This window comes from Lygodium microphyllum, chromosome 7 (genome assembly GCF_053477565.2).
Source record: "Lygodium microphyllum isolate KBCC chromosome 7, Lygodium_microphyllum_v1.1.10, whole genome shotgun sequence".
In the NCBI taxonomy this organism is placed as follows: Eukaryota; Viridiplantae; Streptophyta; class Polypodiopsida; order Schizaeales; family Lygodiaceae; genus Lygodium; species Lygodium microphyllum.
In genome coordinates this window covers 95,457,931-95,483,278 of record NC_141141.1, presented here as the reverse complement: position 1 = coordinate 95,483,278, position 25,348 = coordinate 95,457,931, and the positions used below count along the sequence as shown (strand labels likewise).

General features: G+C 51.4%; 1 protein-coding gene across 3 annotated transcripts in view; it reads right to left on the bottom strand.

The window, feature by feature from the left end:
• The window catches only part of LOC148033718 (sodium/calcium exchanger NCL1-like), a 190,993-nt gene that overhangs the window by 58,947 nt on the left and 106,698 nt on the right, over positions 1-25,348 (bottom strand). For 2 of the 3 annotated variants that reach the window (XM_087681695.1, XM_087681697.1), the window contains exon 7: positions 19,409-19,534. The exons of the other annotated variant lie outside the window; for it this stretch is intronic. In XM_087681695.1, the coding sequence (XP_087537821.1) occupies positions 19,409-19,534 (126 nt within the window). The remainder of the gene's footprint in view (positions 1-19,408; positions 19,535-25,348) is intronic. 3 annotated transcript variants of the gene reach the window in all.

Genomic DNA, 25,348 nt, shown 5'->3' with positions numbered 1-25,348 from the left:
AGGACAGGCGCTTGGAGTTCTCATTCCGCACCTCAACAGCCTTTTGGGCGTGGAAGGGGGACAAGATGTGCAGGGAGTTTTTCCAGGTGCACCAGCTTCGCACCTTAGGAGAGCAAATACGCAGCCTTTGAGACCAATACGGGAGCACTCATTCTAGCCCACATGAGGTGATGGAGATTGCCAGCGATTACTACAGACGCCTTTTCTAGCAAGAGACTGCCTCAGCTAGAGGACAATGATGTCGACAGCAAGTCTGGGATCACATCTCGTCCCTTGTCACAGAGAAGATGGGACGCTCCCTCCTAGCCCCCTTCACAAAGAAGAAACTAGAGGAGGCTTTCCATACACAGGATGGGCAAAAATGCCCGGGAGAGGATAGCCTCTGTAAGGCCTTCTTCACTACCTACTAGGAGGTGGTGAAGGACCCCCTACTGATGGCCTTCCAAGAGATTTTTACTTCAGGACAGATGCCAAGGAGTCTTTCGGCAGGCCTTATTAGTCTTCTCCCCAAAGGGGGAGACCAGTTGGAGCTGACCGGATGGCAAAAAGGTGATCTTTGTGGATCTAGCCTTTGGGTTAGATGGAATAGTCACGTTGGTAGCAACTCAAGGCACAATGTACCCAGTTGTGGGGTGTGGAAGGTATTAGGGACCCATATTTTGGGGTCCGAGGGGCATAGAAGCAACCCCTGGTTGGGGGGTCTCAAGGGAGCCAGCAACCCCGCTGACAAGGGTGCGGGGGAAAATGCCCCTGGCCCGACGGTAAGGGAAATTTTCCCTAGCTGACTAGGGAAGGTTCATAATATAGTTGAACTTGCCAACTAAACTACCTTCCCAAGCTATAAAAGGAAGACCCCTCTAAAGCCATTATCAATCTATCTTTCACCCAGTTAGAGTTCTTCTAGCTACCCTAAGCTCTTTGCATATCTTCTGTCTAGATCGCCATGTAAGATTCACAATGGAAGCACACGAGTAGACAAAGCCATTTTTGTATCAATTCATTTGAAATTAAAGCAGTCTCTGTTCTTATCATACTTGTTGTGTGTTCTCTACTCGTTTAGATTCTATCCATTGTGCCGTGTAATTTCTACATAGCTAACCCTTGATTCTCCAATCCTACTAGGGCCTATCTAGGTGTAGGAAGGGAAAGGGCTGCCAAAGGCACAAGGATGCTGAAATGGTTTCCCATAAGTAATGATAGCCTTTGGAAACATGAAAAAACCTTTGAATTGACCGGAATGACATCAAGGTTTGCTGCACAAGCAAAAACAAATCAGCCCACACCTTGCCATTTTGTTCAACATAGGCCTAGCTGCTATTTTTCTTTCCATGAAACAAGCTTAGAATTTGCAAACAGTTCAGCTTGCAACAAAGAATTGGTTTGTAAGCAATCAGCACTTAGGTATGAAGAAGACTTCTCAAAAACCAAGTGAGGTCAATACAATGGAAGATTTGAGGTTGACAAGCTGATTACAATATCAAATGCCACCATGAGGGCTGAATTCTGGTATTTTTGTGCAAAATACTCCTGTCTTCAAGAAAGAATATTGCTATAGAAACCCAAGGCTGCTGACCAACACATAGCTTTGAAGGACCATTTGAGTACTGTTATGTGGGTCTCCATATATAATATTGCTCCACCCCCATTCTTTTAGATGTACAGGCATGATTCCAAGAGATCCAACAAATTCCAGAATGCTTAAGAGTCCTAAAGCATGAAACAAATAGATTGCATGATTTCTCGTAAACTGGTCTTTCACCAAGGAAGCAATGGCAAGCAATATGAAATCATGAGCAACATGATAGTCTGAACCAACCGTGAGACATACATAAAAAGGCCATACCTGGAATTTCCAATCGACAATTTTTTCAAGTATATGTGTGGATATCTATTGGTGGAGCATATTCCGCAGTACCAGAGCTCGAACCCCGTCACCTCGCGCACACTACCCCTGCCCCCATCTAATCGTCGTGTCCCGCCGGATTCATCGCCATCGCTAGCGCCAGGGCCCCATCGCCATAGCCATCCCCCTCGCAAGGGTCATTCCCATCGCCAAGGCCATCCCCTACGCCCCATCCCCCTCGCCATCGCCAGGGCCCCATCGCCATCCCCCTACGCCACCGTCTGCGCTTCCGTACTGCTTGCGCTCGCCTTGCCCCCCCCCCGCCCCCCGCGCTTGCGTCCACCTGCTCCCCCTTGCACCTGTCCTGCCTGCCCCAGCCCCGTTTTCTTCTCCCCTCGCCACTGGCCCCGCCCTTGCCCCTGCCTGTCTTTTCCTCTCCCCCCCCCCCCCCCCCCGCCCCGCGCGCTACCCCGCCTTGAGGCGTGGTCCCCCTATCAGACTGTCACACCACCGGGCATCCAAAACAGCAATTTCCTCCCCCCCCCCCCCCCCCCCCCGCCCCGCGCGCTACCCCGCCTTGAGGCGTGGTCCCCCTATCAGACCGTCACACCACCGGGCATCCAAAACAGCAATTTCCTCCCCCCCCCCCCCGCCCCCCCCTCTAGTTGCTCCCTCCCCCTGTAGCAACTCCCCCCTCCAGTAGCACAACAGCGTGATAGGTAGGTTCTCCCAGAAGGGACGTGCAATGGAAACCTATGGTGAGACGCCGGTGCACTCAGCGAGGAGTGCCCCCCAATCAAACACCTTGCACGTAGTCCCCTCTAAGGAGCAGCTCTTAGCCATCCGACCTAAGGAATTGGAGCGAATGGAAATAGCGATTTATGGTTAGGTAGTAGGACATCCCCAGCCAAGGCCCAACTTCAGGACTGGCTTCACTCCACGCTGCGCATTGGCACAACGCAAATCGTGGAGGCGGTTCTATTGGGCCAAGGGATCTTCATTGTCCAGCTCAGCTCAGCAAAAGCAGCTCGCGAGTTACTCGCCAGTTCACCATGTGTCCACGAAGGGGGTCATATGCATGGTCCCTTGGTACAGTGGCTTTACTATGGAGGCGTTGGCACTCCACAACAAGTTTCTTTGGTACCCGGTCACCCTTCTTTTCCCCGGCATGGCAATTGAGTATCGCCAGTTGGTGGAAGACTTTGGACGGCTCTTCAGCACTGTCCTTCACGCGTCTTTCGTGGATGTAGTAACAGCAATAGGAGTCCCAAAGGTATAGGTGGTAGTGAAAGAGGTCAACAATATCCCACAGTTCCTAGAGATTGAGGCAGGCGGGTACTCCTTTAGGCAGCAGGTCATTGTGACTGGGCAACCAGGGCAGTGCCTGCGTTGCCACGACTTTGGGCATTAGGCAACAATTTGTGCGCGTTTCAAAGCCAAGGCAGCTCTGCCCCCCACAGGTCCACAGGTGGACGCTAACGGCTTCATACGGGCTAGAGACGACAGAGAGGGAGACGGCAAGGGGGGGTGCAGCCAACTCCTCAGACCCAACCTCGTCAGCAGGGTGCAGGCGGGCGAGCGACCCCCCCTCGGCAGAGCACTCCACAGTCCCCCCCCCCCCCCCCCCCCGTCCATCCCACCCGACAAGACTGCAGCCCCCCACATTCTCCACCCATGCCACAGACTACCTCACCTCAATTCCCATAGTCCCCTCAACCACATCCCATGCCCCTCCCCACCACTCACCTTGGCCCACAGCCCCCCTTGCTAGGGCCACCCCCCCCCCCCCCACATTCTCCACCCATGCCATAGACTACCTTGCCTAAGTCCCCATAGTTCCCTCAACCACATCCCATGCCCCTCCCCACCACTCACCTTGGCCCACATCCCCCCCTTGCTAGGGCCAGCACCCCTCCCCCCCCACACACCTGCCATACATCTCCATCAATCCCACCATCCCTTGATCGTCTTCCCCCCCACCACCCCCCCTACCGAGCACCCCTCCTAATCCGCACCCGGGTCAGGTGAGCCCCCCCAGACCCACCCCCCTCCTCCCATAGGAGGTGATGAGCCACACACACCTACCTCCTCCACGCACCAGCAGTCTTCCCCCTCCCACACAACCACCAACTCATCTGCCCTTGCCACCCGCAACACCTTCCCGAGACACGCACAATTGTTGCCACAAGAGTTCTTCCGCAGTGGCCCATGGTCCTACCTACGAGTTGCGGAGCGCGGAGAGTTCCCACTACCTCTAGAGGTGGGGATCTTCGTGGTTCGTAAGTCAAGGAGGAGCAAAGTCCATCTACTAGCACCACCGGATGGACCAAACTACACCTTTTTTCTTCAATCCTCTTACTCAGGGGAGTGGACGACTACATAGATTGAGGAGGAGTTGAAGAGTCAGGTGGCGGATCACATCTCCCAGTGGATGAGAGATGAAGGATTACCACTATTTGCACAACAGTGACCAGGTTGGATGATGGACATTAATTGGTGGGCTGGTGCCAAGGTCCCACACTTGAGCATCATCTTTCGAGCCCCTACACAATGGAGAGCTTCGAGGGACGTGATCAAGTGGCCCTCGGCACAGGCGGCCCGTTTCAACAAGTGTACAGAGTCGCGATTCTCAGCATGGCTGATAGATGCATTGATAGTACCACTTGGAGCATCTATCACCCCTATGGTCCGTTGGCCAAGGGCCACCATGGGGGACTGGAGTTCACCATCCAGACCAGCGGCAAAGCGCACTTGCATGCCTCACAATTTCTCCTCCTCATCAACAACATCCACACCGAACAGATGCCTATTCGGTCAGTCACACGTTTCCCCATAAACTTACACCTTCCATCCTAGAATGTGAATAGTCTCCACTAGAGTGGGGCATGTGGTTCCAGGAAGTTGATTGTTCGGCATGAGTTGCAACTTGCCCTTGTAGGACGGATCGACATCTTGCTTCTGTAGGAGCACAAGCTCACCCCATCCATGCCCAACGGGTTGGGAAGGTACCTCCGAGCAGCTCGCACACTTACTAGGAGCACGCCATAGGTGCCCACGGCAGGAGTGGAGGCGTATGCACCTCTATTGGCATGAGTCTCACCGCTTGTGTACGAGACCACGGGACGATAGTGGGAGGAACGGTTCTATGGATCAGATTGGATATTGGGGACTCGTGTATTGGAGTCCTCAATGTCTATGCCCCTACGGAGGTTAGGGCACCCAGCAGGTTCTGGGTCGCGATCACAGATGGCCTCCCAGAGGTGTACTCCTAGATTGTTGGAGGAGATTTCAATAACCTACAGGCCTTGGAGGACCAGCAGGGTAGAGGCAGAAACTACCAGGGCATGATTGGGGAGGAGCAAGAGGCATGGGAGGTCTTTTTGCTTGCACTCGGAGCACGTGATGCTTGGAAAGACCCTGCATTCCACAGGAGGGAGAGGTTGTTGGACTTCTCTTGAGGATACACGCAGCTAGGTGGAGTCCTGCTGGAGCGGTTGGATAGGTTTATGTGGGAGAGTGGGGAGGCTCTTATGGAGGCCAGATTGAGCAGTTGGCAGGCACCACATTGTCCGGTCATTGCCCGGTTCTCCTAACACTTGACCCCACAGCATCCTCCCTAGACACACGATCCTGTCGGATCCCTGACTTATCCGTAGAAGGGATGAGGTGACGAGACAGATAGAGCAAATTTGGACCAGAGAGTGGGATAGGAGGGACAAGAAAGCAAAGGAGGCTGTAGATATCCTAGCCGAGTCAAGGAGAATCTGCAAAGAGGCGGCCATACAGGCCAGGCAGTAGTGTTGAAAGGAGGAGAGAGCGCTTGTGCGCACGAGCAGCCATTGCTAGCCTAGAGGACAAGCGCTCGAAGTTCTCTTTCCACATCTCAACAGCCTTCTGGGCGCGGAAGTGGGACACGATGTCCAAGGAACTCTTCCAGGTGCACCAGCCCGCACTGCAGGAGAGCAGATACGCAGCCTTCAGGATCAGTATGGGAGGACCCGTTCTAGCTCAGATGAGGTGATGGAGATTGCCACTGACTATTAGACGTGCCTTTCCCAACAGGAGACAGCTTCAGCTAGAGGACAGAGATGTAGACAGCAGGGGATCACATCCCGTCCCTTGTCACAGAGGAGAAAGAACGCTCCCTCCTAGCCACAGAGAAGGAACTAGAGAAGGCTTTCCATACACAGGATGGGCAGAAAATCCCGGGGGAGGATGGTCTCTCTAAGGCCTTCTTCACTACCTACTGGAAAGTGGTGAAGGACCCCCTATAGATGGCTTTCCAGGAGTTTTTCACTTCAAGAAAGATGCTAGGGAGTCTCTCGACAGGCCTTATCAATCTTCTCCCCAAAGGGGGAGACCGGTTGGAGCTCTCCCAGTGGAGATCGATCACCTTATTGTCAGTGGCCTATAAGACACTGGCAAGATGATTGGTAGGCGACTACGCCCCGTGCTTCCAGATATCATCCATGACACACAGACAGGCTTTGTCTAGGATAGAAGCATCCTAGACAATGTATTCAACTTCTTTGAGGCGACAGAGTGGCCTCAGCACAGTGGGCAGAGACTGACAGTACTACTCTTGGATTTAGAGAAAGCTTATGAGAGGGTGGACTAGGATTCCTAGAGGGCACCATCGTGAGGTTGGGATTCCCCCAGGCTTGGATTCGTTGGGTCTCCGGTCTCTACACATCGGCCACCAGCAGGGTTCTCATAGGCAGAAAGCGAGGAGAGGAGTTTCGGCTGGAGAGATCGGTTCGACAGGGCTGCCCCCTGGCCCCATACCTGTTCCTACTCTTCGCAAAGGGGATGTCTCACTTCCTCGGGTCACGTGCGAGCGGTTGACGCAGCCTCCGACTTCCAGTGAGAGAGGAGACTGAGTTGTTAGACTCAGAGTACGCAGATGATACAACCCTCTAAATAGAGAACGATAAGTTGATGCTCGAGGGAGTGAGGCTGGCTCTTGACGTGTTCTACTTTACAGCGGGAGCGAAAATCAACTGGCGAAAGTCGATTGGTTTCCTCACAGACCCAGACTCCAGCACGGAGTGGGGCGTCCACCTGGGATTTAGATGGGTGAGTAGAGGGCAGACCTTCCGATACCTAGGGTTCCAAGTGGGACTCGACATCACTCTTGCCCAACAGTTTCTTCCTGTCATTGATTCTATTCGGATGAAACTCACCTACTAGAGCACGGTTCGCCTCTCACTAGCTGGACGAGCCCTGGTGGCTAACCAGGTGCTCCTAGCGATGGCCTGGTACATCGCCTGGTGTTGGTGCTTCTCATCGTGCATAGTGCAGCTTCGCCGCCTAGTGCAGAATTTCCTTTGGTTACAGTCTGATGGTTCCAGGGATTCCAATGCCAAGGTGGCATGGGCGACCATCATATGACACAGGTTAGAGGGAGGACTTGCGATCTCATTGACCCAGAGTATCAGAGTATGGCCCTCTTGGGCAAGCTAGTTGTCCGCGGTCTCACACCAGGCGGGCAGACCTGGAAGGTCTTATTGCAGGAGGGCCTTCAGGATTGTAGACCGAGGTTTCGCAGTGAGTGGAGGCCGTCCCTGAGATGGATCTTCACGTCAACCCAAATCGCCCCCCCTAGATCACCTTTCCTTCGCAGCTTACCCCGCATGTGGCACGGCCTCCGTAAGGCCCTAATCCAAAGCCTCTAAGGCTGCCAAGAGGAAATAGACCGTCAGGCGGTGCTTTGGAACCCCCAGGTCAAAGATCGAGAAGGGGTACAGATAGGTGAGCGCCCCCACATCTAGTGGGCTGGGTGGAAGGCCGGACTCGTACCATCAGGACATGGTGGGAGGTATACAGGATAGTAGACGAGGTGTGGCAGCGAGTATCAGGCTGCCATAGAGGAGTGGAGCTGAGGAGAAGAGAGATAGACGCAGCAATATCTCTGAAGTGGCTTGCTCCCCCAATACGAGAGCTGATAGAGTCCCGAGAGGTATGGGCAGCTAGGTTTTCACCAACAGGCATCCCCCTTCAGGTGGCAGGTAGAGTGGGTTGTGCCCCGCAAGGGACTTTCTTCGCCATTCAAGAGGGGGGACGTCTGGCCCTTGACAGAGAGCAGCAAGATGAGGGGATTGCCACCCTTTCATGGAGGAGGATTCAGGTGGTGGGCCTTCAAGGCAAATGGACCACTATGTTTTCTGGAAGGAGCTCAGGGAGTGGTGCCTTTGGATCTCGGAGGGCAGACCACTTCATGAGCTAGAGTGGAATCCACAAGAGTGGCTATGGCCGGCCATTGCAGTCGCCAAGAAGCCACCCAAGTTCCTCGAGTGCACTGTCAAGATTGGCAAACATGTACTGAAGCAGGAGGATATGGACTGGGCGCCATTAGGCAACAGGCACTAGGGGAAGCACAACATCACGGAGCCCTTCCGATGGACCTTCTAGCACTGTCTATGGGATAGCTGGAGGCTGAGGAGGGTGTCGTACTTTTTATGGCTGGGGGCACATGGAGGCTTGGCGGTGGGAAGTTGGCTTGCCAAGATGAAGGAGGGAGGTTGTAAGCGCTGCACACAGCAGCTTTTGGAAACCCCAAAGCATTGTCTTTGGTCATGTGAGGAGACCTAGCTCGTGTGGAGAGGAGCATGCCGCATCCTTCGCCGTATAGCACCCAACCTTGGGTGTATCTCATAGGGAGCTTTTTGTTGGCAGGCAGTCAGCCAGGGCCATCACCTTTTGTATGAGGCCAAGTTGCAGGACACGATATTCATGATCGAGGCAAGGTCGTGCACAGTGGTCGGTCTGGAGGCTCTACCCATCCGCCAGGTACTAGAGACCAAAGCAGACCACTCGGAGGTATGGGAGATCATAGGGAGTGTTACTGGATGGCATATATGGAAGGCGCAGTGTTAGGAGGCTTTCGGCGGAGAGAGACTTTTAGCACATGCCGCCTTAGCAGAGCTCTGGACCTCCATCATCTACTCCCTCTGCGGCCGATGGGATCAGGTGCATGGCAAGTCCAAGGCTTGTCAAGAGCTCCATGGTCACTTCATGCGTACTTGGGGCGGCCAGGGTCTGCTCTTCGTGATGCAGGCAAGCAGCCCTAGTTGGCGATATACCTCCCCCCCCCCCCCCCCCCCCCATGGCTTCTTGCCCCCATCCCCTCCAGACAGCCTTGAGAGGCTTGTATACCTGATGTATTGATGACTTTGCATTAGCTCCAGCTAGTCTGCTGAGCATGAGCACTCTGTTGTAATCAGTTTTTCTGAGTAATATAATGAGCCACATTTTACAAAAAAAATAAATTGTATGGATATCTAATCAAGCAATTTCTTAGACAGGACATTCACCCCCAATGGATAGCACATGTGTCTCGTAAACTACCCCAAGTTATCATCTCCCCTTGCTAAGCCAAAGCAAATAAGATCTATTCTATACAACTGATGATAGCAAATTGGGTGGTATTAATATGCAGCCCTAAAGTCAGTGCAAACAAGTTCCATATATCCATGGCTTTCTAAAGATTGTCCTTATTGGCTTTCAAGAAAATAAATGTATCATGTCCCAAGGCTTGAATATGAAGAGATAAGTCTACCACATCACCATTTGCAGCCCAATGTGATATAATTGACAAAATAGGATATGTTGCAAGAGCCACAAATAGAGGAATTAGAGGGCATCCTTGTCTTACAGATGTGGAAAGGATGGATAACTCTATAACACCACCATTAAGCCTGACTCTCAAAAAGACTCCCTCCTGATAGTGTGAATCAAATTAGACATTCTAGGCCTACAACACCCTGCTCGTTGCGTCACGAACGCTACACCCACCGAGCGCCTCCATCGCACTCACCCAGAGCGCCCCCCCCCCCCCCCGCCTTCCTCAGCATTCGTCCCCCTCCTCCCGCCACCCAGCCGTCCCTCTCCCTCCGCCCTGCGCTAGTTTACAGCAGGCGCACTGCGCCCACCCCTCTCCCGCCAGCTCTCGTCCACTCCCCCTCTTCTGCCAACGCCTCCTCTGTCCCCCCTCCATCGCACTCACCCAAAGCTCCCCCCGCCTTTCTTAGCATTCGCCCCCTCCTCCTCCCGCCACCTAGCTGTCCCTCTCCCTCCGCCCTGCGCTGCTTTACAGTAGGCATGCTGCGCCCACCCCTCTCCCGCCAGCTCTCATTAGCTCCCTCCTCTTCCACCAGCGCCCCTTCTGTCCCCCCCTCCCCCCCCCATACCATTGCTCCCTCCACTTGTAGCAACACCCTCTCCCTTTCGGCAGCACAGTAGCAGGATCGGTAGGTCCTCAACAGGGTCGCACAATGGAAACCCCTGGTTAGATGCCGGTACATTTTGCGAGTGCCCCCCAATCAAACACCTTGCACGTTGTCCTCTCTGAGGAACAACTCTTGGTTGTCCATGCCACAAAGCTAGAGCTTAAAGAAACAACGATTTTCGGTTAGGTAATAGGACACTTTCCATGCAGTTCCCAGCTTCCAGATTGGCTTCACTCTACGCTGCACATCGGCACAGCGTAGATCGTGGAGGCAATCCTCATGGGCCGAGGGATCTCCATGGTTCGTCTCACTTCTACGGATGCAACTCGTGAGTTAGTGGAGAGCTCGCCCTATGCCTCCATAAAGGGGATCATTCACATGGTTCCCTGGTACAGCCACTTCACAGTGGAATCATTTGAGCTCCATGACAGATTTCTCAGACACCCAATCACTTTACGTTTCCCGAGATTGACGGTAGATTACTGCCAATTAGTGGAGGACTTTGGACGGCTCTTCGGCACAGTTCTTATTGCCTCCTTCACGGATGCAGTGAAAGCTGCAGGAGTCCCCAAGGTACGAGTGGCCATGAAAGACGCAAAGAGTATATCCAAGTTCTTGGAGATTGAGGCAGAAGGTCACTCCTTCAGGCAACATAACACTGTGACCTGGCAACGAGGGTAGTGCTTGCACTGCCATGACTTTGGGCATCAGGCAGCAGACTATACGCTCTTTGGAGCCAAGGTGGCTCCGACGACAGGCTCGCAAGTGGGGACGTTGACGGCTTCACACCGGTCCAGAGACGACAAAGAGGGAGACGGCAGGGAGGGCTGTAGCTAGCTCCTCAGACGCAGCCTCAACAGCAAGGAGCACGACGGCGAGCAACGCCCCCTCAGTAGAGCACTCCGTAGCCCCCCCTTGCCTGCCCCACTCGGCAGGATTGCAACTCCCCACATCCACCACCCGCGCTGCCACAGGCTACCCCACCTGAGAACCCATCCCCCCCACCTACCATGCCTCCCCCAACTAACCCCCGTCCATCGCCCCCACTATCAGGGCCACCAACCCCCCCCCACACCCACCACGTACCTTTGACCACCCCAGTATCCCTCGATCTTCTTCCGCACACCCCCCCCCCCCCCCCCGATCCGCCCCCGGTTTAGGTGATTCCCCCCAGATCCACCCCCGCTCCTCCCACAGGAGCTAATGAGCCACTCACACCTACATCCTCCTCACACCAGCAGTTCTCCCCCTCCCACACAGCCACCAGCTCATCTGCCCCTACCGCCCATCACACCTTCCCGAGACAGGCACAGCTCCTGCAACAGGAATTCTTTCGCAGTGGCCCATGGTCCTACCTGAGAGTTGCGGAGCGCGGAGAGTTCCCACTACCTCTAGAGGTGGGGATCTTCGTAGTTCGTAAGTCAAGGAGGGGCAAGGTCCTACTAGCACCACCGGATGGATCAAACTACGCTTTCCTCTTTCAATCCTCTCACTCAGGGGATTGGACGACAACACAAATAGAGGTGGAGTTGAAGAGTTGGGTGAACGGCCACATCTCCTAGTGGATGGGAGAAGGACTAGCAGTGTTTGTGCAGCAGTGGCCTGGCTGCATAATGGACATTAAGTGGTGGGCTAGTGCCGAGGTCCCACACTTGAGCATTATCTTTTGAGCCTCTCCACAATGGAGAGCTCCGCGGGATGTGATCGAGTGGCTCATGGCACAAGCGGCCCGTTTCTACTAGTGTATAGAGTCATGACTCTCAGCATGGCTGATAGATGCATTCACAGTACCACCTGGAGCATCTATCACCCCTATGGTCCGACCGAGGGCCACATTGGGGGATTGGAGTTCATTGTCCAGACCTGCGGCAAAGCATACTTGCATGCCCCATAGTTTCTCCTTCTCATCAGCAGCCCCCACACCAAACAATTGCCTGTTCGATCAGTCACACGTTTCCCCATGAGCTTACACCTTGCATCCTCAAATGTAAACAGTCTCCACTACAGTGGGACACGCTGGTACAGAAAGTTGATTGTTCCGCAGGAGCTGCAGCCTGCCCTTGCAGGACGGATCGACATTCTACTTCTCGAGGAGCACAAGCTCACGCCCATCCAGGCCCATCGGGTAGGGAAGCTACTCCCGGGTAGCTCGTGCACTTTTTGGGAGCACGCCATGGGTGCCCACGGTAGGAGTGGAGGCATATGCACCTCTATCTGCCCGAGTCTCATTGCCTGTGTATGAGACCACGAGACGATAGTGGCAAGGAGGGTTCTATGGATCAGACTTAATATTGGGGACTCATGCCTTGGAGTCCTTAATGTCTATGCCCCTACCAAGGTTGGGGCGCGCACTAGGTTCTGGGTGGAGATCGTGGAGGGACTCCCAGAGGTGGACTCTTGGATCGTTGGAAAAGACTTCAACAACCTGAATGCTTTGGAGGACTAGTAGGGCAGAGGCAGAAACTACCAGTGCATGGCTAGGGAGGAGCAGGAGGCATGGGAGGTCTTTCTACTGGTGCTTCTCCTCATCCTCCATAGTGTAGCTTCACCTCCTAGTGCGGAATTTCCCTTCATTCAAGTCAGACGGCTCCACGGATTCTAGGGCCAAGGTAGCTTGGGCGACCGTTATATGGCATCCGTCAGAGAGAGGCTTCGAGATCATAGACCCAGAGTATTAGAGTATGGCCCTCTTGGGCAAGCTAGTTGTCCGTGGCCTCACACCAAGAGGGCAGACATGGAAGGTTCTATTGCAGGAGGGTCTTCAGGATTGTAGACCGAGGCTTGGTGGTGAGTGAAGGCCGTCCCTGAGATGGATCTTTACGTCAACCCAGATCACCCCGCCCTGATTACCTTTCCTGCGCAGTTTGCTTCGCGTGTGGCAGGGCCTCCGTAAGGCCCTAATCCAAATCTCCCCAGGTTGCTAGGAGGAGATAGATTGTCAGCCGATAATCCGGAACCCCCAGATAAGATCGACAAGGGGCACAGAGTGGCGAGCGCCCCCACATCCAGTGGGCTGGCTAGGAGGCCAGTCCGGCTTGTACAATCACAACATGGCGGGAGGTATACAGGATGGTGGACAAGGAGGTGCTTCAGCGAGTATCTGACTGCCAGAGAAGAGTGAGGCTGAGGAGAAGGGAGATAGACGCAGCCACAGCGGTCGTCAAGAAGCCACCGAGGTTCCTGGAATACACTACCAAGATTGGTAGACACGTACTAATACACGAGGATATGGATTGGGCGCCCTCTCGTAGCAGGCACTGGGCGGAGCACGGCATCACGAAGCCTTTCTGACGGACCTTCTGGCACCACCTTTGGGATAGTTGGAGATCAAGGAGGGTATCGTATTTCTTATGGTTGGTGGCACATGGAGGCTTGGCGGTGGGAAGTTGGCTTGTCCAAATGCAGGAGCGAGGTTGTATGCGCTACGCACAGCAGCCTCTGGAAACAGCAAAGCACTATCTTTGGTCGTGTGAGGCGGCGTAGCTCGTGTGGAGAGTTGCTTGCTGCATCCTTCGTTGTATAGCACCCAGGCTTGGATGTATCTCATGGGGAGCTTTCTACTAGCTAGCAGTCAGCTAGGGCCGCCACCTTCTGTATGAGGCCCGCATGCAGGACACGATATTCATTATTGAGGCAGGGTCGTGCACAATGGTCGGTTTGGAGGCTCTACCCATCTGCCAAGTTTTGGAGCCCACAGCAAACTGCTCTGAGGTATGGGAGATCATAGGGAGTCTTACTGGTTGGCATATCTGGAAGGCGCGGTGTTAGGATGCTTTCGGCGGAGAGAGACTTTCAGTACAGATGACCTTAGCAGAGCTCTCGACCTGCATCATCCACTCCCTCCGCGACTGATGGGATCAGGTGAAGGGCAAATCCAGGGCTCGTCAGGATCTCCGATGTCATTTCATGTGCACTTGGGGCGGCTAGGACCTGTTTTTCGTGATGTAGGCACGCAGCCCCAGATGGCGATACACCCCCCCTCCATGGCTTCTTGCTAGTCTGTTGAGTATAAGCACTCCGTTGTAATCAGTTTTTCTGAGTAATATAATCAGCCACATTTTACTTGCAGAAAAAAAAAGACATTCTAGGCCTACTCTCTATCTTTTGCATTAGTTGGGCTAGAAAAGACCATTCAAGGTAATCGAAGGCTTTCTCCAAGTCCAACTGAATCACTAATTCCCAATTTGTATATTGAGCATAATCAATCCTCATTCGCACATCTGAGATACTACGCAAGATATTCCCCCTCTCAATAAACCCATATTGAGTAGGATACAAAATATTAGGAAGGTCCTCATGCACTCTATTAGCCAACAAGTATACAAAAATCTAATACATGCTACCCATCAAAGAAATAGGCCTCCAATGTAGAGATGTGCCGCCCTCTTGAAATCTTATACATGCTGCCCATCAAAGAAATAGGCCTCCCATGTAGAAATGTGTCATCCTCTGAAAAAACATTCTCGTTTTTTCTATCCCTGTTTCCACCTCAGAGTTTCCCTCAACTACACTTCAAATGCACTCTTGATATGCCAATGAGATAGCTAGTAGCCAAGGAGAGTCTCATACTTCATGTGGTTAGTGGCTCATAGGGGTCTGGCAATAGTTGGCGTACATGCAGCAAGAGGAGGTTTGTCAATGTTACCCATAACAGTACCTAGAGGCCTGAAAGCACTATTTATGGACTTGCGAGGCTGCAAAACTGGTTTGGACAGGAGTTTGCAAGATCCTCAGCAGAGTAGAGCCTAGCATGCCTGCAGCAATGCTTGAAATCCCAAACTTCAAAGCGCTGTCTATAGTCTTGTGAGGCTGCACAACTAGTTTGGAGAGGACTTTGTTGGACCCTCCACTAAGTAGAGCCAAGTCACAGGTGTATTGCCTAGGGAGCCTTTGTTGGTAGGCAATCAGCCATGGACACGACCTCTATGAGGTGCAAGTGTATGAGACAATCTTCACCAGTGAGACTGGTTCATTTGCAGTGGTGAGCCCGGACACTTTGCCTAGTTGATAGGTACTAAAGCCTCATGTGCTGCAATTGCAGGTGTGGGAGCTTCTTGAGAGCCTTGAAAGATGACACATCTAGAAGGCCCACTGCAAGTTGACATTCAGTGGAGAGAGCCTTTTCTGCATATTCCACTTTGTCGGAGCCCTCAAAATCCAGCATTCACTCACTCAGAGGCTGCTGTAGCAGGTTCACAGGGACTCCCAGTGGCACCAGGAGCTTTGGCAGTAGTTTATTCATGTGGGTCATTACAGCCTGTTTTTCACCTTACAGCATGGGAAACCTCAGCGCTGTTATACTCCTCCATGGCCGGCCTCTCCCATTCCCCCACAGACCATCCTAAGAGGCCTTGTACATATTTGATTTGACTAGCATTTGGCTCCAGCTAGCACTTGTACTTTGTTATATTTGCTTATGAGCAATATGTTTAGCCACATCTATTTTGCAAGAAATAAAGGGCTGTATCATACTTAAAGGATCCTAAGACCACCACCATGTATGTTTTAATGGACAAAAATAAATTGTGCCCTTGGACAGAAGTCATGGCACTAAGATGCTTATTTTGAGTACTGGATAGCTGCATCCGGCCAGGCAGGTCTGTGGGCAGCCAAGATGTAGCAACAGCAGGAGCAATCACCAAACAGCAGACTGCTGCATTTCACCAGCAGACAGGTGGACAGCAGCAGCATGGAGGCTAGCGGTAGGGTTGTGGGGGCAGTTGGGTTAGCAACAGCAACGCATGCCTTCTTGGAGTGACATGGCAGCAACAGCAGAGGCAGACTGAGGGCCAAGATGGTGGATGCTGATGGCAAAGGCTGAAATGATGGCATGATGACTGTGAGCACAAAGATGGTGACAGAAGTGCAAGGCTTGGGGATTGATGTGGGATGAAGCTGGCTCTCTCTAGCTCCCTTTAAACAGAGCTAAGCATGAACGCCCAAGAAGAACTCTTTAGGTGGGGTGGTATGAAAACCCAATGAGAACTTTTTGAGATTCGCCTTTTGGGGGTGGACCGAGAGCCACATAAATGCCCCAATAATGGAAGATGAAGTTTGATGTAATGTTTTGTAGCTTGACAATGATCACAATGTGGGTCTCATCATACACATGCACTACACACCTACACATGATTATCTCCCTTCAATTCACCATCACCACATATGGATACATATGGATCTATGCGTATCCATCCACTACCCTTTTGTTCACCATATGCAACTGCATTTGTGTCATAAGGATTTTTCATGATCAGACCTATCAAAATTCAAGTGACAGATCCCATCAGACAGACTCAATGGCAAACGCATTCACCTTGGTGAAATGGCCATCGGCCATCGCTGCATTTCACATTTCTTAAGCTGTTGAACCATATTTTCTGTCATTGCAAAGTTAGGGCAGACTTTCTAATCAATGCACAATATGTACAGAAAATCCTACCCCATATAGGTAAGCTCAAATGCAGACAGAGAGTTCACACATTTTCTGTAATATGTGCTGCACCATATCTGCACATGCAAATTCTCTGCTTAGATTTTACTCCCGCCAAGCAGAAAGTACCAATACCTATTGGCAAACAGGTTTGATTCGCTTCCTAAACACACTGTTTTAAGAAGTAAAACCATATCACATGGAGGGTTCTATCTGAAAGACCTTCCATGTCTATTCAAATTACAGGCAGTAGAAATAAAATGATTTCTACAACTATGATACCGATGGTGTGTGTGGCCTCATTATAAGACAATCATAAAGGAAGCTGAGGGAGGTTGCCAAAAACTACATGATAACAACTCCACAAGGGATGCCTCACTAATACTACATGCGAACACCATCAACACTTGAAAGTAGAGATTGAACACTTTCCAAGTCGAGGAACAGACCTTCCAAACAAGCTCCAGGTCACAAAAGTTTTCTCTCCATGCCACCATTGTTGAAAGTTTTTGTCTCTATATGGCCATTTCCTTCCATCATCTCTGACTTTAAGGTACTCACCTATTTGCATGCAGTGCAAACCAAGAAAGTGAAATAAGGTAGCTAAATGAGAATTCAGTCTCATAGCCTGTATCCTGAGGATTGTGCGGAAAAGTTGAAACTGAGCACGGCTCAAGATGATTATCAGTCTCATTTATATCTTATAATGCAATCTGAACTGCCAGAACTAAGATCATTGACAGCATCTTGTTGTGGACATATCTCCTTACTATACAAAGAGTAGGCTTCAGAGGACATATACTACATGCAGACTGTGTTTAAGACCCATTGCACAAGGGAGTGTGGAATGTAGCCTTTAAACAGACGTCGAAAATTCCCAACAGATAACCACTAATTTTTGAAACAGAAAACAGAACAGAGGAGTCCAGATCTACTCTCCCTGAAAGTATCTAAGCAATGTATACTCTTATGGGTAAAAACATGATGCCAAATATGCAAAACATGTAGATCTTCATGCAATACTTTGTTGCATACAAACTACCAATTCAGAAGCTTGGTAGGATTTTTTGCATTTGTCAATATTCTACATACTTTTCATGATATACAACAAACTCAACCAATTGAATACTTGACCATGTGCTCAAAAGAGATATCTTACTTATACAACAAGAATCCGCTGCAAACTTTCAACATGCATGTGTAGGCCAAGAACCAGTTTCAACAGAATCAAACTTCATGTGTAATCCTTGTGTGATCCCCTATATGGCTGTTTGGCTGTGTGATTTCACTTTTCCTGTATAATTTAAACATCTATTGGATGTGCCACACCACTTAAACGCTTAGCATACATAGATTTCAGAGACCTTGTTTGCAGAGGTAGGAGTTCAACCACTCAAGACATTGCTACATTATGGAATTAGCCACTACTTTTGGAGTTGGACATGGCCTTTACAAAAGGACCTCCACATCCTCCTAAAATTGAGTTCATTCTTAATAAGGTTTTGTGATCTGCTATAACCTGATCATACATGATTACAACATCCTGTTATATCTTTGGATGTCCACTTATGACATATAAGGAGTTACAAAGTTTTGAGCACTCCGTTGTAATCAGTTTTTTTTTGAGTAATATAATCAGCCACATTTTACTTGAAAAAAAAAAAAGGAATTACAAAGTTCAGTGCCCTATTGGGAGGAAATCCAAAGGTCATCCAAAAGAGCAAACAAGTGTCCATAGGCAGGACCATGGGGCCTAGCCATAGTCTAAGCTGCTTTCAAAGCAAGCAACTTAGAGTTTTGAAAATGACTTACAAACCATCCAATTTACGAAGAGAGACTCTCAGTACAGGGAACCTTAGAGGAGCTCTGGACCTCCATCATCCACTAGCTCCGTGGCCGATGGGACCAGGTGCAGGGCGAGTCCAGGGCTCGTTAGGAGCTCCGTTGTCATTTCATGCGCACTTGGGGCGGCCAGGACATGTTCTTCGTGATGCACGCAGGCAGCCCCAATTGGCGATACACCCCCCTCCCAATGGCTTCTTGCCCCCATCCCCCCCAGACCACCTTGAGAGGCTTGTATACATGATGTAGTTGTGACTTTGCATCAGCTCCAGCTAGTCTGTTGAGCATGAGCACCCCATTGTAATCAGTTTTTTTTAGTAATATAATCAGTCACATTTTATTTGCAAAAAAAAAACCATCCACTTTACCAAACCACTAAAAAGCAGCCAAATAAGCATATGGGGCAACTTTTGTCAAAGTGAGGGGCCTAGCTAGTGGACTGACCAAACACCTTGCCTAGTCAATCTTCTTGAAAAGTATAGCAATCCAAACCTGCTTCAATACTTGCCACGTGGACTGCATCAGTAAGCAGAGGATCTGGGTGCATCACTTGGGGATGGAGACTGTATATGTACCTAACATCAGAGTCCTCTAGGTTTTCTGAGACATGGCTATAATCATGCCCATCCTGAACTGAGATATTCCAGCTGATTAGAGTGTGATAATAAATTACTTTCTTGCAGGGGTAACCTGCCAGAGTTGATCCATATGCAGGAATTCAATTATCTCTATTTCCACACTATCATAATTGCCCTCATTGCCTCCATGTTGAGCTTAATTGTGTACAGAGCTAAATTATATAAAACCACCTCTTGAGCAGTTGCTTGATGGTGATCCTCATGATCTGGTGGTGGTTGCGCTCTGTAACCACACAACCACCATACATATCATGAGCCTTAAGGACACTCTTATGCTTGAAATGAGATGTCCTTATTCACTATGTTTTAGCTTGATGTATATAACTTCTTCATTTATTTCTACTTCATTGGAATTGGATAAAGCGAGACAAAGCAAGGAATGTGCTTAAATTGATATCCAATTCCCCTTCTTCACAATCTTATTTACCTGGAAAGCTGCAGATGACATCAGGGGGCTTGACTGGAAAGACACAATGCCTTGCAAAGCTGATGACCTTAATAGCTGAAGTCGTGCTTCCTCAATCCGTTTTTTTTGTAACCATGGTGACGCTATCTACAATAGTTTGACAGAAAGAGCATCAAGATAAATTACAACTCTGACTCCAAGAAGTCACTCAAAGTTCTGCAAAGTTTTCACAACATGATTTTTTTTTTTCGCAAATGGTAATTGTATTAATTACCACAACATAATCTCAGAAGTAAAGCATAACCAAGAGTACAAGGATACAGCATGAGCAAAAGTACAAAGGAACTTGATAGGCCACAGAGCAGCCGAAGAGACTGTTGTGTGCCAAGGAAGCAAATCTTGTCAAGGGAGAATGTCTGCCAACTCAAACATGTCAGGCTGCCAATGAAGAAGGCCTCTCAAGGAGGCTATATAACTCTAGACTCCCAAAGAAGAATAAAATTCCTCATTGGCCATATGTGCCAACAACCCCAGAAGTAGCTAATGTACTTGCGATTGGTCACCCAGCCAGTTCTTGCACACTTTAAGCTAAGTTTAGGGATTTGGTCCATGTTCAAGCATCTCCTGTACTTTCATCTGTCGTAGTGCATATTGCAGTATTGCTCACATTAGTTCTGATGCATATCTGACCTTCTCTATAGTTTCAGGTTACATGAAAGACAACCCATACCCACCAACCTCACAGCACCCCAAATATCCAAGGTACCACTTTACACAAGCCACTGGATTGTTCCCCCCCACCCTCCAGTTGCTCCTTCTCCTGCAGCAACTCTTCCCCCTCAGGTAGCACAACGACGTGATTGGTAGTTTTCTCAGAAGGGTCGTGCAATGGAAACCTCTGGTCAGACGCAGGCGCACTCAGAGAGTGCCCCCCAGTCAAACACCTTGCGTATCGTCCTCTCTGAGGAGCAGCTCTTAGCCGTCCGAGCTAAGGAGCTGGAGCTAAAGGAAACAGCGATTTATGATCAGGTAGTAGGACATTCCCCAGCCAAGGTGGCCCAGCTTCGAGACTGGCTTCACTCCACGTTGCGCATCGGCACAGTGCAGATCGTGGAGGCGGTCCTAATGAGCCAAGGGATTTTCATGGTCAAGCTCAGTTCGGCAGATGCAACTCGCGAGTTGCTTGCCAATTCACCATATGCGTCCACGAAGGGGGTCATATACATGGTCCCTTGGTACAATGGCTTTCTGTGGAGGCATTTGCACTACACAACAGGTTTCTTCGGCACCCGGTCACCCTTCTTTTCCCCGTCCTAGCGATAGAGTATCACCAATTGGTGGAAGACTTTGGACGGCTCTTCAGCACTATCCTTCCCGCGTCCTTCGCGGATGCAGTGACAGCAGCAAGAGTCCCAAAGGTACAGGTGGCAGTGAAAGAGGTCAAGAATATCCCACAGTTCTTAGAGATTGAGGCGGGCAGGCACTCCTTTAGGCCGCAGGTCATTGTGAGGGGGCACCCAGGACAGTGCCTCGGCTACCACGACTTTGGGCATCACGGAGCAATTTGCACGCGTTTCGGAGCCAAGGCGGCTCCACCGATTAGGCCTGCAAGTGGATGCTGACGGCTTCACACGGGTCCAAAGACAACAGAGAGGGACACGGCAGGGGGGGCGCAGCCAGCGTCTCAAACCCAACCTCGGTAGAGGGAACAAGTGGGTGAGCAATGCACCCTCGGCAGAGCACTCCACATCCCTCCCTTGCCCGCCCCACCCGATAGGACCACAGCCTCCCACATCCACCACCCGCGCCACAGACTACCTCTCCTGAGTTCCCACAGCCCCACACCCACCTCCCTCCATATCCCATGCCCCCCCCCCCACTGACCTTGGCCCACAGCCCCCATTTCCAAGCCCACCAGCCCCCCCCCCCCCCAAACACCCGCCATGTACCTCTGTCCATCCCTCGATCATCCTCCCCTCCCACCAACCCCCCCTACCGAGCACCCCACCTAATCTGCACCTAGATCAGGTGATCCCCCCCAGACCCACCCCCCCTCCTCCCACAAGAGGTGATGAGCCACACACGCCTACATCCTCCTCGCACCAGCAGTCTTCTCCCTCCCATACAGCCACCAGCTCATCCACCCCTCCCGCGCATCACACTTTCCCGAGACAAGCACACCTGTTGCCACAGGAGTTATTCCGCAGTGGCCCATGGTCCTACTTGAGAGTTACGGAGCGTAGAGAGTTCCCACTACCTCTAGAGGTGGGGATATTCGTGGTTAGTAAGTCAAGGAGGGGCAAGGTCCATCTACTAGCACCACCGGATGGACCAAACTATGCCATTTTTCTTCAGTCCTCTCACTCAAGGGAGTGGCGGACGACATAGATAGAGGAAGAGTTGAAGAGTCAGGTGGCAGACCACACCTCCCAATGGATGGGGAAAGAAGGACTAGCATTGTTTGCACAGCAGTGGCCTAGTTGCATGATGGATATTAACTGGTGGGCTGGTGCGGAGGTCCCTCACTTGAGCATTATCTTTCGAGCCCCTCCACAGTGGAGAGCTCCGAGGGATGTGATCGAGTGGCCCCTGGCACAAGCGGCCCGTTTCTGCCAGTGCACAGAGTCCCGACTCTCAACATGACTGCTAGATGCATTGATAAGACCACCTGGAACATCTATCACCCCTATGGTCCCATCGAGGGCCACCATGGGGGATTGGAGTTCGCCATCCTGACCGGCGGCAAAGTGTACTTGCATGCCTCATAGCTTCTCCTCTTCATCAGTAGCCTCCACACCGAAAAGATGCATGTTCGGTCAGTCACAGTTTTCCCCATGAGCTTACACCTTGCATCCTGGAATGTGAATAGCCTCCACTACAATGGAGCACGTGGTTCCAGGAGGTTGATTGTTCGACAGGAGCTACAATTACTGGGAGCACGCCATAGGTGCCAACGGTAGGAGTGGAGACTTATGCACCTCTATTGGTCCGAGTATTACCGCTTGTGTATGAGACCACGGGACGATATTGGTAGGGAGGGTTCTATGGATCAGATTGGATATTGGGGACTCATGCCTTGGAGTCCTTAATATCTATGCCCCTATAGAGGATAGGGCACACATCACGTTTTGGGTGGAGATCGTGGATGGACTTCCAGAGGTAGACTCCTGGATTATTGGAGGAGACTTCAACAACCTGGAGGCTTTGAAGGACCAGCAAGGTAGAGAGAGAAACTATGAGGGCATGGCCGGGGAGGAGCAGGAGGCATGGGAGGTCTTTCTCTTGGTAGAAGGAGCACGCGATGCCTGGAGAGACCCTGCCTTTCACAGGAGGGAGAGATAGTTGGACTTCTCTTGGGGATACAGGCGGCTAGGTGGAGACCTGCTGGAGCGGATGGACAGGTTTTATGTGGGAGATAGGGAGGCTCTCGAGGAGGCCAAATTGGGTAGTTGGCGGGCACCACATTGTCCGATCATTGCCGGGTTCTCCTTACACTAGATCCCCCAGCATCTGCCTACATACACGATCTTGTCAGATCCCTGACTAGATCTATAGGAGGGAGGAGGTGACAAGATAGATTGAACAGATTTGGACCATAGAGTGGGGCAGGAGGGACCAAATCGCAAAGAAGGTTGCTGAGGCCCTAGCTCAGTCAAGCACAATCTCCCAAGAGGCAGCCATACAGGCCAGGCAGCAGAGCTGGAAGGAGGAGAGAGCACTCCAGTGGGACCTTGTAGCCACGCAAAGATTATTACAGGAGGCACCAGGGGATCCCACTCTCCACGCACAAGAGGTGCGCACGAGCAGCCATTGCTAGCCTAGAGGACAGACGCTCAGAGTTCTCTTTCCGCACCTTAGCAGCTTTCTGGGCGCGGAAAGGGGACACGATGTGCAAGTAGTTTTTCCAGGTGCACCAGCCTCGCACCTTAGGAGAGCAAATATGCAGCCTTCGAGATCAGTATGGGAGGACCCATTCTAGCCCAGACGAGGTGATGGAGATTGCCACCGACTACTACAGACGCCTCTTCCAGCAGGAGATAGCCTCAGCTAGAGTACAACAATGTAGACAGCAAGTCTGGGAGTACATCTCGTCCCTCGTCACAGAGGAGATGGGATGCTCCCTCCTAGCCCCCTTCACAAAGAAGGAACTAGAGGAGGCTTTCCATACACACGATGGGCAAAAATGCCTGGGAGAGGATGGCCTCTCTACCGCTTTCTTCACTACCTTCTAGGAAGTGGTGAAGAATCCCCTACTGATAGCCTTTCAGGAGATTTTCACTTCAGGACAAATGCCAGGGAGTCTTTCGGTAAGCCTTATCAATCTTCTCCCTAAAGGGGGAGACCGGTTGGAGCTTTCCCAATGGAGACCGATCACCTTATTGTCAGTGGCCTATAAGGCGCTGGCAAAGATGATTGGTAGGCGACTATGCCCCGTGCTTCCAGACATCATCCATGACACACAGACAGGCTTTGTCCAGGATAGGAGCATCCTAGACAATGTATTCACCTTCTTTGAGGCGACAGAGTGGGCCCAGCACAGTGGGCAGAGACTGGCCGTACTACTCTTGGATTTCGAGAAAGCTTATGACAGGGTGGACTAGGATTTCCTAGAAGGCACCATGGTGAGGTTGGGTTTCCCCCATGCTTGGATTTGCCGGGTCTCCGCACTTTACAGATCGGCCACCAACAGGGTTCTGATAGGTGGTAGGCGAGGGGAGGGGTTTCGGCTGGAGAGATTGGTCTGACAGGGCTGCCCCCTAGCCCCGTACCTGTTCCTTCTCTTTGCAGAGGCGATGTCTCACTTCCTCACGTCACGTGTGAGCGGATTACGTGGCCTCCAACTTCCAATGAGAGAGGAGACCGAGTTGTTAGACTCAGAATATGTAGATGATACAGCACTCTACATAGAGGACGATGAGTTGATGCTGGAGAGAGTGAGGCTGGCTCTTGAGGTATTCTGTTCTACAGCCGGAGCAAAAATCAACTAGTGAATATCAGCTGGTTTCTTCACATACTTGAACTCTAGCACAGAGTGGGGCGTCGACCTGGGATTTAGATGGGTGAGCAGAGGGCAGACCGTCCGGTACCTAGGGTTCCAAGTGGGACTCGACATCACTCCCACCCAGCACTTTCTTCTAGTCCTCAATTCTATACGGAGGAAGTTGACCTTTTGGAGCACGGCTCACCTCTCACTAGCCGGTCGAGCCCTGGTGGTTAACCAAGTCCTCCTAGCAACGGCCTGGTACATCGCCTCATATTGGTGCTTCTCCTCATCCTACAGCCGCCTAGTGCAGAATTTCCTTTGGTCCAAGTCAGACGGCTCCAGGGATTCCAGGGCCAAGGTGGCGTGGGCGACCATCATATGACATCCGTTAGAGGGAGGGCTTGGGATCATAGACCCAGAGTATCAACGTATGGCCCTCTTGGGCAAGCTAGTTGTCTGCAGCCTCACACCGAGAGGGCAGACCTGGAAGGTCCTATTACAAGAGGGTCTTCATGATTGTAGACCGAGGCTTGGAGGTGGGTGGAGGGCGTCCCTGAGATGGATCTTCACGTTAGTCCAGATCACCCCCCCCCCCAGATCACCCTTCCTACACAGCTTGCTCCGCATGTGGCAGGGCCTTCGTAAGGCCCTAATCCAGAGCCTCCCAGGCTGCCAGCAGGAACTAGACCTTCAGTTAGTGATTTGGAAACCTTAGGTCAGGAACCGGAAAGGGGCACAGATTGGCGAGCACCCCCATATCCAGTGGGTTGGTTGGGAAGCTGCCCCAGCTCGTACCATTAGGACATGGCGAGAGGTGTACAAGATGGAAAAGGAGGAGGTGCTGCAACAAATATCAGGCTGCCAGTGAGGAGTGGAGCTGAGGAGAAGGGAGATAGACGCAGCAATATCTCAAGGTGGCAGAAAGAGTGGGCGGTGCTCCACCTGGGAGCTTTTTCACCATGCAGAAGTGGGGGCGT